This window comes from Excalfactoria chinensis, chromosome 1 (genome assembly GCF_039878825.1).
Source record: "Excalfactoria chinensis isolate bCotChi1 chromosome 1, bCotChi1.hap2, whole genome shotgun sequence".
In the NCBI taxonomy this organism is placed as follows: Eukaryota; Metazoa; Chordata; class Aves; order Galliformes; family Phasianidae; genus Excalfactoria; species Excalfactoria chinensis.
Genome location: NC_092825.1, coordinates 2,238,742 through 2,257,276, shown reverse-complemented (window position 1 = coordinate 2,257,276; position 18,535 = coordinate 2,238,742). Strand labels below are relative to the sequence as shown.

Sequence of the window (18,535 nt, the reverse complement as noted above, 5' to 3'; positions counted from 1 at the left end):
ACAGGGGAGTTGGACCAGATGTCCCTTCCAACTCAAATGATTCTATGATTCTATGAAATACACTTCAATGAGCTGCCTGGCTTTGCTGGATGTGTCTTACAGACGAAAGAGTTCACCATCACTAAAAGTCTCAGCGTGGTTTTCCACAGAGATGTGAAAACTCTGAGCATTTAGAGGTAGGTTTTTCTGTTTCCACTAATTGTCATATAATTGCACGTTAAACCATGTATGGTGATTTCTGTCCATTACAGCACAGTGAGTGCTAGTTGCACGGTAATTTCTCTTTGGACAAACTAAACGTGATTAGCCAGAAATCTGCAGAACCCTGTGATTATGATCTAGTTGTAGGGTATTTACGGGCATAAGCTTTGTGGTTACCATGGAAGTAAAGAGCTGCTTCAGGTTAGCAGAGTCCTGTCTGATAGGGCTGTACCTCATTCACTATTAGCATTTTTATGACACTTCTCAGTGTCGCTGCCAGGAAGATGCAAGATGATGCAGAGCCACTTGGACTCACAACGGTGACTTTTCACAGCTTTATGGAGCTAGGAGAAAGGATAGGAAGGCTGGAGTGGGGAGGAAAGTGCCTGAAAAATGGAGAATAATTAATCTTCTGTCACTCGGGAGCTTTGCTAACACCTGTGCATGGCACTCTGCAAATGTCAAACAGAAATGGGAAGGAGCACATATACAGAATGACTGGTCACCCTTAAGTAACAAGCCGAGTCTGTAGGTGCCTGAAAAAGCACTAATTTCTGTTTCAGCAGATCCTTGTATGTGTGCACTGGGATTTATCTGTTAGGAGAGCATAGGCAGGGCTGCCAAGGGACAGGCAATGGGAGTCCCTCAGAGCCTTTCATCTCACTTAGGATCCCAAAGCCAACATCAGGAGCCCAGCTGGGATTGTAGATCTTATCTGCCTACAGCACTGTGGACAAACACATATTAGTGTTCTTAGCTCAGCTGAATTGAGCCAGAACTGGAAATGGATGTGAGGGAATACACAAGATCCCCATGGAAGAGATCCAAGGATGAAGCCAGATGGGGCTTGGGAGGAGGATGCTCATGCTGCCATGCCCACACAGCTCATGGGCTGCACAGCGACAAAACAGAGCAATTTGCAAAGTACCAGGGAATAGATGTTCTGCCCTGTTCTGACCACAGGAGCTATTAACTCATTGCGGTCTCTGTTCAAAGCCTGTTGAACTCGAGAGTAGTCTTTGAAAAGGATTTGCTGAGCTGTAACAATAAGATGGAAATACATTTCAGAGGAGAAAAAAAGGGCTGATGTATTGATCTGCAGGAGTCACAGCAGAGATTCCAGGATACTCTTGCTAGAAGCATTCAGACCACTAAGGCTGGTTCCTATGTATTGCCTTGCACAACTTCCTCCAGCACAGGCAAAATTGCTCAAAAGACATAAACCTGACCCTGAAGACTGCAAAACCTGGTTTCCCACTATGCATATCAAATGAAAGTAGAAAATTACAGGCAATTGAGAGGAGCAAACTGAGAAAGAGATGCTGCCCTTTCAGAAAGGAAGGCTGGATCTCATCAGGAAATGCCAAAAAGCTGCTAGAAGGAGCTGTTGTAATTCACAGGAACAACACATTGTGTTTTGAACTCTGCAGCACCAGCTCTTTTGTCTCTTGAAATCTTTCCTGCTATCAGATATTCTTACAACAGGGGCTGAGCCCATCACGTCACTTGGCCACTTTGCCACCCTGTTAGCAGCTTAACGTTTTGTACGCAAGCCACTATAAACACATCAACTGTTTGTCTCCTGGAAGTTCACCATGAAGTTTACTACTAGCCTCAGGCTGAGAGCATAGCTGCAAAAATCACAGCTATCAGATTTATAACAGCTATGCAAACATTAGCTGACTGCCTAGATAGATGTTTTGCTTTGCAGTAATCTGCAAATTCTTAGCTTCTCTGGGCATCCAGTTAACAAGCACCCTGCATTAAAGGAACTCAGCTTCACAGACCAGTGAGCTGTGGTTTGTGTGACTGCACAGCCATGCAGAGGGAGGTAACCTCTTGGTGCATCATCCTGAGATGTTATATTATAAACCAAAGACTCCTGGTAGTTTGTTTAGGGCACATTTAGGACAATACATTGGATGGAGCCCTGGGCAACATGATCTAGTCCCTGAACTAGAGGCTGGCAACTCTACCCACAGCAGAGGTGTTGGAACTGGATGACCTCTGAGGTTCCTTCCAATCTAAGCCATTCTAAGATTCGATAGTATGGGTCTATGATTCTATGATCCTATGACTCTATCATTCTAATGAATAAACCAAGAGTGGTTACATGATGCACCTCCAGATATACTGCTACATATCCAGCAGCAAGGGAGCACCTGCGAGCAAGCAGCATTTCATTATTGAGTGTTGCTTTGCTTTCCCTAACAGCACCAAGACCAATTTTATGATTAGACCTTGGGCCTGGGGACTGAATTCTGTTTCTGTCTCTGGTGTGACCCCATGCAAAGCATTTAATCCCTCTTTGCATCAGTTTTCCAGCCATAAACAGGAGGCATAAACCCTCATGCCCACAGACATCCCATCTCTTTGGACTCTTTGCTTACTAGAGCTGGAATCGAACCTCTGTGTTTCTGTATCACCCACTACATTCGGGCCCACATTTTGACTGGTAAGTTACACGTTCTGCTTGAGGTATGACTCAACCCTGTACTTGTCTGTCTTTGGCCATTCATAAATGTGTTTTCCCATGGTTTTTGTGAATAGATGCTCTTTTTTTCTTTCTGTTTTCTCACTCTCCTTTGTGAGCCATGACACAGAGTCAAACACTTCTGAGATCTTTCACTCAAGTGCAACGACGTGACATATTTGCTTTTCCTACTCCTAAGATATGCAGCGTTTTGAGCTGCACCACCTCGGGTCTAACAGCACACAGACCTGTGAAGGGCTTTGAGGGAAATCATCAGCAGGGATTCCACTGCTAGAAATCAGTCTGTGCTGCTTGTAAGTGCCAAGACCAGACAAAGCAAGCCTGTGTGCTTAGATTACTGAAGCTGGTAATGGCAGTGATCATGGCATGGTCAGGCAGGTCATCTCTCACCAATATCCCTGTTTCTTACACTGAAATTTGCTGACTTTATTGGACTGGTTGTAAGTGCTGAGTCTACCAGTGTTTCTCATTGGGGAGACTGTTCCCTGACCTGATAGATCTAGCAGTTCCAGCCATTTCTGCTGACATTTTTACTTACTTATTTATATGCCTCCTTAGCTCTCCTCCTTTTCATTTCCTCCCATCACTCTGTGTCCAGGCTGTCGACAGAGCTATCATAAGCGCAATAAGGAATGGCAGGCAGGGTCTCACCGAGTGATAATTGTGTGCCTTGGGTGGTGTGATAGAGGACAAAGCCTGGAGCTGAGAGGCTCAAACCACTTGACAAGAACAATAATTGTCCCAAAGCATGCTGTCTGCAGTGACTTATTGCTGTTATCAAAAGAAATATCTCTGGGAAAGACAAAGAAAGATACAGAGCTGGCTATTGACTGGACCAAGCACCTAGGCACCATCAGTGTTGAATATGATGTTACCGACAGACCATCAGATAGGTTGGTCCCACCTGGGTATCTTTAAAACACCTCTTAATTGAGCTTGGAGCCACTTGGAAAAGCTCCTGCTTAAGATGGAAGGATGTGGTTTTGATCTTTGCTAGCCTGGTATCGGTCCTGAGGGAGTGGGCAGTCAAGAGCAAAAATAAAGTGTTTTCTTTTTTTCTTGAATTCTGCATAAGATATTCTGCAAAAGCTGAATTTGAGCTCATTGGTGCCTACTGTGCGATGGGAGGGGATCGAATTTGAATCTTATGGAGGAAAACAAGCCAAGAATGATGCTTAGTCTAGCATGCATCTCTAGAAGAACGATCTGCTGGCAGGATAGCATCCCTTCGGGGACACAACATCACAACAGATCCTCCCACCCTCCTTTGGACCTTCTCCAAGCCTGCAATGCAGGTGCTACGTTCAGTTCTCATCTAGCAACTCTGCTGAATAAAAAGCTCTGTTGAAGGGGGCTGATTCAATTTGCAAACAAGCTCATACGTCTGCTTCTAAAGCCAAGTGACCCTCAGAGCAGAGGCTCACTGTAGCTCGGTGGCTCCAGGCTGAATGCTAATTTTATCAGGTAAGGAAATAATCACGATGTCAGAGAAGTCAAATTGGAGAGGAGAGGAGAGGAGAGGAGAGGAGAGGAGAGGAGAGGAGAGGAGAGGAGAGGAGAGGAGAGGAGAGGAGAGGAGAGGAGAGGAGAGGAGAGGAGAGGAGAGGAGAGGAGAGGAGAGGAGAGGAGAGGAGAGGAGAGGAGAGGAGAGGAGAGGAGAAAGAAAATGAAAGGGAAAGGAGAGGGGAAAAGAAGAAAAGAGAGGAAGAGAGAAGAAGACAGATGATGCAGGAGGTCAAACACATGAGTTTAATCCAAAATATGATTATCCCCATTGAGAAACAAAAACCCACCCAAGACAACACCTAACAAGGGACAGGAATGCTACAGGCAGTGCACATCGGAGAGGTCATAGACTGCTTTGGCATTGGTGTGACACTCTGTCCTGTCACTGCACAGCTCAGGAGTAGAGCGCTCTGGCAGCAAAACAAATGCAAAAGTCGACAGTGTTGTCACAGCACTCTGGCATCCCATTAGCAAATATATCCAAATACATTCAGTGAATCCAAATTCTCTGGTCCAGGGTACTAGCAGCCTCTTGCAGCATGCAGGTAGTAAGAGAACGGTCACCATCATGTCTCAAAATCAGGTTAAATTACTGAATAACACAAACTAGGAGGCAGACAGAGACTCCCTAGGACTGCTGAGGCAGTCAGTCCCTCACTTAACCCAACTGTACTTAAAATCACCCTGTTTCTGCCAGGTAACTCATGACTCTAAAGGGTGGCTGCACTGACTTTTTGGACAGATTTGTAAACTCAGGTCTATTTAATATTCCTTTAGCCACAGGCTTTCACTATTATGAATAAAAAAAAGAAATAAAGCCTTTTTTTTTTTAGGAAAGTGCAATGCCTTCTCAATTTCTCAACCCCTTCATTTCTGTGGAAACTCAAATCTGGATGCTCACAGGCCACTAAACAGTACAGACAATCGGGGGGAAAAGAAACAAATACGACAGCGTCACTGGGAACAGTGTTTTTGCAACAGATCATGAAATGTGTGAACTGCCTGTAATCTTCAGCACGCTGCTTAATGCAGCAGAATATGTTGTGATGGATTTTAACAAACCCTGCCCGGCGTGGAGTGGCAGAGCTGCAGTGAAGTGGCTAAAGCCTGTAATTAGCTCTTTGGCTAATAAATCATCTCATAATAGCAATGAGAATGACTCAAATGCATGTCTAGGAGACATGAATCTGATGGAGAAACCTCTGGAGAAGGAGTGTTAGGAGACCACCATGGCGCATACTTACAGCTCCTGGCAGCAGTGCTAGTGTTTGCCCCAAGGACTGATATTTCTGTAATGACAGCACCACTGTGACTCACAGAGGGCTCTGGCGAGGAGATTTAGCAGCTCTGCACTGCAGATAGGGAAGTGGAGGTGTTAAAGGGATTAACCAAAGGTCATGGGGTGGATCAGTGGGTGGGGAAGGCTTGGCTCAAACTCATTTTGGACACACTGCTGATGCCTGTTAAACTGTTTCTGTGGATTTTTATCGTCTATCACCAATTCTCTCGTTTAATAATGTTAATTATCAGGGTTGACTTTAACATTTGTCCCTTCAGAAACCATCCTGAATACAGACAAGGATGTGGCACTGTCAGGGTATGGGCAGTTTAACCACGAGATAATGTCTATCGGTCATGGCTAAAGTGCTCCAGCATGGCCAAATGCTGGGATCCAAGGGATGTAGCACTACTGTTGGGTAATGCAAGCCAAACTTAACTTAAGGAGCAAAAGAGGTGGTTTGCAATCTACAAAACAGTCTTCCCCCGACTTTAGCTGGAATTGAGTATATGGGGAGACAGAAAGATCCCATGAGGACAGTGCTGTGGGCACTCATGGTCTTCCTCTGCCCCCCCCAGATATGCCACAGGCATCAGGGCTTGCTCACCGAAGTGTTCTGGCACTGCACACTGGAGCTGTTGAACCTCAAGGCGGGCACCCGCTGCTCATTGCCCTGGATGTTCAAGATGCATTCATAGCCTCGCTGGCCAGACTGTGGCTGGGGCAGGTTTTTGGCCTTCAACGTGATCGGTTTGATCACTTCCACTGGCACCAGGATCTTCTCAGCCTGCAGCAGCTGTGGGCAGTCCTGGGGAGAAAGAACACCACGCAGTAAGTCAACACATGATTTTCCCAAACCCATGTGGAGTCCTCAGTCTTCTCGCTTCGTGCCCAGCTTCAACCTTTTACAAAGCTGTTGCACCTCCCTCCATTTCAACCTATTACAGGGGGTTCGTGGGGGATTACTGAAAAGGCTCAGATAAACAGGTGAGGAAGGAGTGTTTTTACAGACTTTTCCCATCTCCTTTTTCTCATTGGAGAACTCTGACCTTCAGGAATCACCATCCCAAGAGCATCCCTGGTCAGGTTCAGTTGGTACAAGCAGAGACAGAGAGAACTTCTACCTAAGGAGATACATGCTTCACCTGTAGTTGTGGCATTGGACAACAAGAGGAAAAATACTCATACAAGGCTGAAGAATTAGAAAAGGAATTTAAGAGCTTGGAAGTGGAATTTATGGCTTATGAGAGCCTGGGAGCTTGTTAGAGCAGATGGTGGAAGCATCTTTCTGAAGCAAACAGCTTAGGAAGATAAAGAAATGGATTAGACGTGCAACATCTGCACTTAGACCAACCAGAAACAGAATTACAAGAGGTATCAATCATCACACTGTGGGTGTGAGCTGATCCATGGCCAGGGGCAGGAAGAAAATCCAGCATCCACCCAACATGCAACTGTAATAAAGACTGGAAGCCTTCCTGAGTCCCCAAAGAGTGTCTGTCTGTCTTTGCCACTGGGGATGGAAGAGCACTGGGGCAACCTGATTTCTTCTCTTTGCTTACTGGGGGATGCTAATGGTGTAAGTATTTGACAACTGCTGACGGATTTCCATTTGCCTTGCCCAGACTAACATCAGAACATGAACAGCCCAGCAAACAGTCAACGGAGCATGATGAAGGTGAATCATCTTGGGTCTGGTTGCAATTTGACTACACTAATTTGACATTAGAGCTTCCGTAACATGTACTGCCATGGATGGAGACAAATAGGCTGTCGTGTTAACCTGACTGTACAGATTGTGCAGTGATGAGTTCTAACACAGTGTTTCTCTGTTGTCTTGGAGTTCTGGTGTTGTGCAGCACTTCACTAACCAGATACTTCTGAGGATGGCCCCAGGAAGCCATGTCTATGAGAGATGGAAGTTGCTTTGTGCTCTATCACACAAAAGACAGAAGCAGTGGAGAAGGAGGCTTGGTTAGACTCCCAGGAATCCCTGAGGAGCTACACCTTGTCCCAACACTCCCTGCTCTTGCTGTTGTCCTGTGCCATGCCAAAATATTCCCAGGGAACTAGTAACACTGAGACATAATAGTTGAACTTTCACAGAAGTGTTTCTCTTAACAAGAGACAAGGTAAAAAGTCCTTCTAGCCTTGTGTTCAGTGATCTTATCCTATCAAGATGTTTAGGTTAGCTGCATGGTTAAGTAGCTCTTCAGCTTTAGGAAGTGAGGCATAACCTAACCCTGTATGATATAGCCCAATAACACCCCAGGAGGCAGGGGAAAGACCACCCTAGTGGTCTGGGCTATGTTAAAGTAAGCATGAGAGTGTCTAGTTGTGATCACTCCACCTGACACCACATGCAAATACCCTTTGGGACTGTATACCTTCCACACCTGCAAATTTTCCCTTGCACGGACCTGCCTATCCTACATGTACTAGGGCCTATAAATTAGCTCCCTTTCTCTCTTTGGGCATAAGAACAGACCTTGGCACCATCTTCTTCTTTATTTTCTTCCCCCAGCCAGAGTGGTCGAGAGAGAGATGCACTGGCAAAGTGAATCAGTGGGACAGGAGGATGGGAAAGCCCTATCTGCTGCTGAGCAGCCATGTCCCAAGAGTGGGCATTTTGCCTGATGTCTGTCAAACAGAAAAGCTTTTGAAGGGGACTGGAGGACGGGGGGTTGAAGATAGTCAACTATGTTACCTGCAGGCCAATCCCAGCTCTGCAGGCTGGTCTTTCTTGTTTAGCTTTATCCCATTCCCCCCACCACTGGTTCTGTAACCTTTCCGATAACACTTGTTTCAAGTTCATTAACAAGCAGCGATTGTGGCAGCCCCAAAACAGGATTCGTTTGCATATAAAAAGCTTTGCAGTGCTGTGAGGAAGTTCATTATAGATAATTGAAGAGGCAAGCGCCATAAAGAGGAAATCCTCCCAATGTGGCTTTATCTGATTGACCTAATGTTCTTTCTAATTGAAACGGGGGGAAAAAGGCAATTTCATTAGGTGATGTGCCGCATTAAAGCTAAGAACTTGGACTAGGCTCTGGGTTCAAATCCAAACACAGAACTCATTTTGTAGCCTGTAACCCAGTCAGCTCTGGGTGCCTGATCAGGATTATACATTTGAGGGTACAACATCAACCTGCTTGGAGATGACCCTGAAGCAGGAAGCAAGCAGAAGGGTCTTCGTCCTTCCTCTGCAGTGTGCATCACCTATGCTGGAAGAGCAGTTTTTCTCATCATGGATGGGAAATAAAAGCACCCATTATCCACTACTGTACGAAAGAAAGGCACAATTCCATCCCATTTGTCTTTGGTATACAATAAATTAAGCCCTCCCCTGAAAGGGGAGTTGGTTCAGACTCCAAAGGAGCTAAAATCCAGTTTAATCTGTAGCAGGGCATATGTGAAAGCTGACTCTTGTTGATTAATTTGGTGTGTGTAGCTTCATTCTATTCCTTAAATGCTTCCAAATGAGTCAGCCCTTTAAAAATAATATCCTCCACCCTTGCCAATTACTCATATCAGCAGTGATGCACTCCTCAAATCACCAATTTTTGCCAGTTATCAAGTCAGAGAGCTTTTGTAGTGAAAACACCACAAGAAATGAGCTGCACTCATTGGGTTGTTGCTAGTTTAATTTTCCTTATTTATAACTCCTCATAGAATGCCTGCAAATGTCTTTTGCTGTAGCAGAAGTAACAAAGACTCAGTAATATGAGAGCCCCCCGTCTCCTTCTCTTTCATATAAGTGTTACAACACTCATCACTGCTATACCTGAGTGAGTCCCCAGTGAAGAGCCATCATGAAGAATCTGCTAAGGAGAGGGATGAAATCTCTCGGAGGCTGTGTGGTCTTATAGCCCTGAGCTAATTGCTTTGCTTCCTTTACGGTGCCCCATACGTGCCTAGTTACGATTTCTAGGGGATTTCATCATGTTATTTCAACACTCAAAACTGGAGACAGATCGGAAATTCTGAGTTATAGTCATTTCCCAGGTATGAAACGTAGATCATATGATATTGCATGGGGGGTTGTTTAGTATATTTAGTATATTTAGTTACTATTATTTAGTACAGTTTTAGCGTTGCTATCTATGGCCAGTACCATGAGCTCAGATCTCACCAAAGCATTATCGCTGGATGCGTTTAAGGCCAGTTTAGATGTGGCCCTGGGCAATCTGATCAAGCACCTTATCTAGGGGTTAGCAACCCCACCTGTGGCATCGGGGTTGGAACTTGATGGTCCTTGAGATCTCATCCAACCCGAGCCATTTTATCATTCTATGAACTGCAGACATCCTACAAGGAAAGGAGTAAATCACCCCTGAGGGTTTCACAATGACCCATCCAATTATTAGCAGTCTATGCCCTTCACTGGGCTCCCAGTTAATCTGTCTTCTCCTGCGCACTTCTTGAGTTCAAGAAACGTTTAGATGTTGAACTAAGAGACGTGGTTTACTGGGGAAATATTGGTTGTAGGTGGATGGTTGGTTTGGATGATGGTGGAGGTGTTTTCCAACTTCGGTGATTCTATGACTCTAACAGCCATCTCTGTGCTTGTCTAAGCCATCTTACCCAAACGGAACACAGAATCACTGGATCAGCACTGTTGGAAAGACCACCAAGATCATCAAGTCCAACTATTAACCCATCCCCACTATGCCCACTAACCATGTCCCTCAGTGCCACATCTGTCCCTTCCCTGAACACCTCCAGGGATGGGGACTCCACCACCCCCCTGGGCATCTTGTGCCAATGCTTCACAACTCTTTCTGAAAAGATTTTTTTCCTAATATCCAACATTATCACATGATCTAAGTGGGAACTGGGAACTGTTTATTCCTCGCTCGAGCCCTTTTGGATCCCACCAGAAGCGATACTCAGATTGTTATTTACTCATGTATTATGTAAATAATAGTTATTTTTTTTAACCCATCTGTTCTACTAAGATGCAACGCACTATGGCTTTCTCACCCACCCACTCTGTACTGTAATCAATCCAGTAAGGTAAGGTTTGATAGACACGGATTGGTTCTTTATAAAAATACTTAGGCCACAGCATCTGGATGCCCTGTTTCTTAGATTAGATTAAAAATCATTTAAGAAAACAAAACCAAAGCAACAAAACAACAACAGTAAGAGAAAGAAAAGAGTGCTTTGGATGACAAGTTGGTTCCACCAATGAACCACTTTCAAACTCATCACACAACTTCCCAAGCCCACGGTAAGGGAGAACAAAGCATCCACATGCTTGGCACGACGGGAGCAATGGGGTGAGTTATAGTCCATGTTGTGTTTACATTATTACACCACTAATTCCTAGCACCATAAAATTATATTTAAAATTTACACCAACAGTGCTGAGGAACGTTATTAGGTTATAAAGTGGAATCAGGTCAATGTTCTGCAGGCAGGACTCCAAGCTTCATAAATTTCTGGACATATTTCCCCCAAATTTACATCGGCACCAGCAGCAATCAAACCAGCTACAAAAAGCTTACCCAGTCAAAGAATTTTTTAATGCACCATATATTTTATCTTCACTTCTTAAGTTTACAGTGCCGTTAGTTTGATTGATGGTGCACTTATTTATTGGCACAGCAAAAGTAATAACACACGGAGAAAATGCTCAGAACTTTAAAGGCAGCTGATGAGGAGAAAGCAACAGGATTTATGGGAAGTCTAAACATCTGCAGAGACAACAAAGGGGTAATTGAGTCCTTGCATAGCTGTCAATTCTAGTGGTTACTTTCTAGTTAAGAGTCTTCCATGCGCTCAGGATCAAAAAACAGCTTTCTTTTGTCAGATACTACAAGTGATGCTGGTGCTTGGGAAAAGGTGGTTGATCTGAGGCTGGAGCTCACTCTATGGGAGAGATGTAGCCCTGTTTAAGCTTTGCCCACTCTAGCAGCTACATACCTCAGTGGTGACTTGCATAGATATCACTGCTAGACAGAAAGGCACCATCAGATCAGATTTGCTCATCTGCCATTGCCTCTTAGATCCCTGGCTTCAGTGCTGTGAAAGCTAACGAGCAATGACTGAAGTTGGTCACCAAAGAATGGATACTTGGAAAACAGAAGTTAAATGAAGATATTCAACCTCCTTTCATGTGGCTCACTGTTGAATCCCATTGACTGGGAGCAAAGTGATGCCCCAAGGCCATGCAGGCCGTGTTGAGAAGTGGCCTAAGTCTTCTGAGAGCTGGATCCTGACCTAAGACAATTCTGCCTCTGAAGTCAGTCCACACATCTCTGCTGATCAGCATTAATGATTTTACCCTCCTTTAATACTTTATTAATAGAGCCCTTCTCAGCTGGTCCATTATTTCACTGGGATCAAGGTCAGACTGCCATAATTAGCAAAGCTCTGCATTAATCCTTTTTAAATAGAGACGCAATGTTAGCTTTTCTTCGGCTTTTTGCCTATTTGACACATACTCAGAAGCAAAAGTGATTATGAGGAGAGCAGGAACCTTCTGGTCACTGAATGAAGAGTGTGGACTGGAGAAAATAAAAGTAGATGACGGTGTCATTAAGTACATCTGCTCAAAGGAGAGATGTGGAAGCAGTCTTAGTTCTGGTGTTTCCTGAGTGACAAGTGCTTGGTTTTGAAATCATAAGAAGTAAAAGTGTGTGCACTGAGGAGGGTGACACTTGTGAAATAAAACCCCTAGCTAGGTAAGGTGGCCCTTTTAAGATATCACACATGGTAAAACTGCATGTGAAAAGCCACGGAAAGCATGGGGAAGAGAACAGCTGAGCACAACCAGCTTACAAAGCATTAATGTCTTATTTATATTCTATGAAACTGCATCCTTCCACCTAGCATGACTTCTTCTGTTCTTCTGCAAGGGTTTATGTCTGAGGTTCTAAAGGTCTTTTTTATGCATAATAAAGCATTGCACAGTCATACCCTGGACCATCATACCCACGAGTCTCCAAAGTTTCAGCATTGCAATAGTACTCCTTACTGGCCATCTACATGACTACCAATGACATCAACATGTCATTCAACAAAGCCAGGTTTTCCATTTCTGCCCACAAATGATTTTTGCATGCTAAAGGAACCAACCAACGCTCCTTCTCCAACGAGAAGTCACATGGCAGTACTCTCATGAGGGGATTTCTGCTATCTAGTTAAAGTGCTGAGCACGAGCTATAGTGTTTCTTTGTAAGAAAGAACAGAAACTCTCTTCTCTAACCTTCCCGTATTGTACAAAATTTGTAGGAACTTAATACCTTTGGGAGCTTCACTCTCTGTCCCAACTAGGCTGCAAATGGACGAGTTCAGAAGTCAACAGAGGAGACTGAGTAACAGATGGACTGGATGAACACACACAGACCATGTTGATGTGATCCTGCTTCCTTCAGAAACCAGGACAGAAGCCCAAAGAATCATAATACCCTGGCTTGCACAATGGGAATATCAGGACAATGATATCATGGCTTTTATCACCCTCCTCCTCACTGAGATCTGTGACAGCATGAGATAACATCCAAGCCAAAGCAAATGGACTCATGTGCAAAAACAAGGCAAGGGAAGGAGGTTCTGGGCTCAGCCTCTTGGAGATGTCCCAGTCAGGGCAGGAGGCACAATCCAGCATTACTTCTTATCTGTGGCTTCAAAATCCTGACAACAATTCTCCTTGGCCAGGTCCCAGAAGCTCACATTCCAAAGCTATGAACGCAGATGATGCTGCAATGAAGAAAAGCAAAAAAATTCCTTCTTGAGAGCCAAACCACTCGTCACTCCATGCAAAGACTGAAGAGGAATTGTCTTTCCTCTTTGGTAACAATTTTTCCCTCAAATTTCAGAGTGTCACTGGATCACTAGCAGTCCTAACAGATGTCCAGATAGCCAGAAATTCCTGTAGTCACTTGAGGCTTTGCAATGGCACCGCACTGACTCAGGCTATCAAAACAACATAAGCTGTTCCTGATGTTATTTCAAGGGTGCTGTGTTGGTGGGGACAGATGGATATCACCCTGTTACATTCTGAGATCACTCTGTCCTTTGGGATAAATAATCTTGCATTACAAAGATGAACTGCCCAGCTGGTATGAATAACATGTTGTATTGAGTATCAGATGCTTCTCACATCTAACATTTAAACAAATTTCCCTCAGTTGCTCCATGAAATTACACAAATGTATCTCATGGTTGGAGAGGCTAAATCCTAAAACCCAAAGTAAAAAAATGCATGTATTGGTGGACAATGAACAGCTCACAGAGAGGTCTTTATCTATCATTTATCAGTTTATTACGGTTTGGTTCCCAGTCTCAACAGAGATATGATAGAGTTGGCCCACATCAGGACAAATCTACCTCCATCATTACCAGAAAACCTGCTAAAGTGAATGCAGAAGCCATCCTTTTCCTCTTCCAGCTGGAAGATGATAGAACAGGAAGTCTCAGAGGAGATAAAAGGTACCCAGAAAAACAACAGAACAAACCACATGCAGTCCTTCCATCTTCTTCATTTCGGTTTAAGTCAGTGCAAGTGAAGGCTTCTCACAAAAGCAAAGTACCCAATTCGCAAATGCTCAGAGACTTCTCATGAACAGCCCCCACTGAGACCACAGCTCCAAGTAATGTACAAGCACCTCTTGGCAGAAAGTGCTCAGCCACATCGTAAGAGGATTTGAAAGACACAGAGACACAGAAAAATGAACATCCCAAACCAACTCAGAGCTAGAAATGAAACTCACAGCTGCTGAAATGAAACCCATGGCCCCAAACAAAGCCTGATACTTCCTTTGATACTTCCCTTCTATTACCATGCTCCAACAGGCCTATATGAACAAGAGGAAAGATTTCTGCCTTGTCTGTAGTTTCTGTGTTCAATTTAATAGAATGGCTTGAGTTGGAATGGACCTTAAAGATCCCCTATTTCCATGCCCCTGCCATGGGAGGCAGTGGAACTAAGTGATCCAGTTTGCCAGCAGTTTGCCCAACTCCCCATTCAACCTGACCTTGAACTGCTCTGGGGACGGGGCATGCACAGCTTTTCTGGGCAACCTACTCCATCATCATTTCTTCTTATAGTCGTTTAAATGACTGCTTCTGAAGTGGAGGTATCCTTAACATGTTGCATTTCTGCTTATGGAAAAATGCTTGAACAATGAACAAGGGCTGAAATTCCAGATCAGTGGGAGCCCTGACCTACAACCCGATCCAAACCAACAACTCCTCCTGGTTCCTTTCTGTTAAAAGGATGTTAACAAGACCAGACTCCATCACACACACTTGGAAACCCTCCCGTGAGCTAAGCAGGTGATGAACACCAACTCCTCATGCTGCTTAAAGGCAGGTTCCACCACATGCGTGCAGTGCTATGCCAGATCTTAGCTGCACGGGGTGTAGATTCTTCCTGTTAGGATCTGCATGCTCCCTGCTGCCTGTCTAGAGCTGCTCCCAGTCCCCTCACCTCTCCTGCTGGTCCCTTTCCCTCTCACATCACTTGGATGCAGCAGGTTTCTGCAGTTTCCATAGAAACTACACCTCCCCTTAATGATAGACAGGTGCTAGGATAAGTGAGTGGATAATCAACAAGAGGGAACGATTCGGTGCTCCGGTATTGACCTCCCTGCAGCTGTCATTAATGCCCCCGAGACATTAATTTGAGCAGCGGTGGGCTTTCTCTCCTCCCCAAACTGATGCCACCAGCAGCCACCTCTCTAGCCGAGTTAACAGAGGCAGGGAATGGGAGTAGGAGGGAAACAGAGCGGTTGCCACAGCAACGGCTGAAGATGCATCGCCAGAAGGTTTGTCCATACAAGGGAGCAAAGAGTTCATCACATTCATCAGGTGGCCCATGGGGTGTCCAACCCCACCTCTATGCAGCCACCCTGGCACTTCTGCAGGGATGCATTTTGGGAGGAGCTGGGCACTTTCCTTCAGCTCCTTCCAAAGGAGGGAATATGCACAGAGAAGGGCTGGGATCAATCAAGGCCAGGATGGATGGGGCTCTGGGCAGCCCACTCTGGTGGGTGGCAACCAGCCCATGGCAGTGGGTTTGGAACTAGATCTTTTAAGGTACCTTCCTAACCAAAGCCATTCTATTATTTGGGGTCCCTCAAGACCTGCCTATTCTGTGATAAGGTGACTGCCTAAAGCCTTTGCTCAGAGATATGATTTAGCAGAGAGGGTTGTTAGAGTTAGGGTACTATGGTTAGGCTGTGGTTGGACTTGATGATCTTTGAGGTCTTTTCCAACCTGGGTAATGCTATGATTCTATGATTCCCTGAGCCAGGCTGGGATGCACCAGCATGACGGGTAGGGTGTTGCAGAGTTTCCCAAAACTCTAATAATAAGGAAATACAGGTGTCTGCCAGCTCAGATCCATCTGTCATTATCTCTCCTTGCCTTCTTTTTTCCCTCCCATCTCCCTCTTTCCCTCCCAGGAGGAACAAGCAGCAACAAACCAGCCCATTTCTTTGCAGAGGCTGCCAGCACAGCTCTTCATTCAGCAAGAGGCAGAGCGAGCGCCAGGCGAAGCAACACTCTGTTCTCCAGCAGCTGCTCGCCAGCATGCAGCTCACACAGCTCTCTACCGCTTTTGACAAATTAATATTTGAAGCAGTTGCTTCTTTTATGTGGGCTTTACTGTCATTAGCACGTACAACTCCACATAAAACACTTTGGTGCGAGATCTTTTCTTCTCTTTTCAGGCAGCAGATGAAAATCCTTTTAATAAAAAGCTTGTTTGGGGGAGGAAGAAAAACACAGACACGCGCAAATCGGCTGAGCAGAGAAAGATGAAAACCTCCTTCAAGGTAATTAAATGATTATGTATCTTTTAAACCCAGCAGATAACAGATTTGTTATCGAGGCTTGCTTTTCGCTTTTGCCTTTTTTTCCCTCTCTTTCCCCTACACAAAGCTTAAATCCTTGCAAGGCTTGGAACAAGATAGTGTTCATCTTTCAGAAGATGGCACAAAAGAAGACTTAATCCTTTATCCCATCAACTCAAGTAGGCTGTTCCATCTTACCCCCCAGCCCAGCCTTGTACAGATGTTTGGGAAACGCTGACATGAGAACTATGCCACTGGACCAGGTGTACTTGGGTAACAGACATCAGGCACGATGAGTTCCTATCACACTTCATATCAATTGGCTTAATACTCTGTGCCTCAGTTTACCTCCAATACTTATTGACTGCCTTTTCCATTTACTAGAGAGAATGAATGAGCTCTTACTTTGTGATTGTGCCAATAAGGAAAGGTTGATCTCATCGGTCGTTAGGCTGCATCGCAATGCTTCACAGTGCAACGCTGGATCTGACTTTTGCAATGGTCAACAACTAACGTCAAAAGGGGAAACAGAATGTGCAAGAAACAAATATAGACACAGCCTGATCCGCTCTCTAGGCTGTGATTCTCTCCATCTTTACTACCCGTTTTGTTTAGGAAAAAGAAATCAAAACAAAATAAAACCAACCAACAACAAACAAATAAAAAAAAAATCACTTAAGTATTAAAACGTCTTTTTTTTTCATCCCTCACTCCCTTCCTGCCTCCAAGAACAATAATATCAGCTCCCTTTTATAAAGCAAGAACTCACTCGGTATATTTCAAGTGAGTGCACTTGGCTTTCAAAAACCTGCTGTAAAGGGAAATTATACTTCAAGGTGTAGTATTTCTGCCACAAATCATCCAGAGACATAGTCAACCCCATTTGATTGAGTTCAGCACCATAATCATAAATACTCTTGCTTTATGACCATGCTGGAGTTCTTAACCAGAAGCAAACACGGGTTTTCCCAAGGTACCAAAAGCAGTTGATTCAGCTCCATTATGGGCAGAGCTGATTCACTGAGCACTGAACAAATGACAGGTATGAAATCCTGGCTCCTTGCAGACAGTGTGGGATGTGCCTCTTTATCCTATTTGTCACCTATGGTTTGGTTTTGCAGGGTGATCGAAGGACAGCTGCTTTGTCCTAGCCTAGGACTGGCTGATCACGACTGTCCACAGTATGGTTCAAAAGCCCCTCTGGACGACAGGTCACAAACTATACAGAGATAAACTGCATTTTCCTTTCTGATCAGCATGGATAATGGCCAACATCTTCCTGTTCTCCAGCGGGGTCAGTGTTCTGCACTAACTGAGAATTCATATTTCAAGGAAAAGAAAAATAAAAATGATAATATCAAGTTTTTTTTCCACGCACATTAAGAAGACTTGAAAGATATTAAGGCTGAACCCGTGGAAATCCAAACTCTTATGAGGTATGTAAAGGAAATAGTGGAGTAAGAAGTACAGAAGGGCATGAGGCTCCCTTCACTGTGCTTCTTGCTGGTCCCAGGATGATGGGTACCAGCCCAATCAGACCATCTGTAGCTCAGGCCATTTGAACTGTGGGAAGCCTCAACCTACTCAAGGGTGAGATACTGTATAGGCAAAGAGAGAAAGAAATCACCCAGAGGTAGGTGTGTCAGCAAAGGGAAAGTGAAAACCATAGTGTCAGGGAGAGGAGTAGGCTTGGCATGCCAATAATGATGATTACAGAGGGTTTCTGGCCCTCATCCATGTGACAAAGTAGCACTAATATTTATTTGCTTGGCAGAGAGATTCATGGACAAGCAGACCATACTATCCTGGAAGCCAGCCATGCTAATCTGCTCTGTAGTCTAAGGGAAGGACTGCAAATGGGACGGTCCAACCATCCCACGCTTGTAGTGGTTTTCTATCAGTACGTCCTCAAGACTTACAGGTTTAAGAGGCACTCATACCCAGATGGTGCTGAGCACACCCTTTTTGCATCCTTAGAGAGTCAAAGTATTTGCAGCGAAAAGAAGCACTGCAGATGGAGATGCTGTGGTTGGACTTGATGATCTTCAAGGTCTTTTCCAACCTGGGTAATTCTATGATTCTATGAAAAGCCATTAAAAATAGACCCACTCACACTGATGGCATGTTGGGAGCTCCATTGAAGGCAGCTTTGGGAGGGCTGGAAGTGCACCTCAGCCCTGTTAACCTAACAAGTCATGTTAGGTTATCATCAGGAAGCGGGAGGAGGTCTGAAAGAGCAAGGGAGAACCA

General features: G+C 44.7%; 1 protein-coding gene across 2 annotated transcripts in view; it reads right to left on the bottom strand.

The window, feature by feature from the left end:
* The window catches only part of PLXNA4 (plexin A4), a 408,463-nt gene that overhangs the window by 75,860 nt on the left and 314,068 nt on the right, over nucleotides 1–18,535 (bottom strand). For both annotated transcript variants that reach the window (XM_072326423.1, XM_072326431.1), the window contains exon 10: nucleotides 6,088–6,288. In XM_072326423.1, the coding sequence (XP_072182524.1) occupies nucleotides 6,088–6,288 (201 nt within the window). The remainder of the gene's footprint in view (nucleotides 1–6,087; nucleotides 6,289–18,535) is intronic.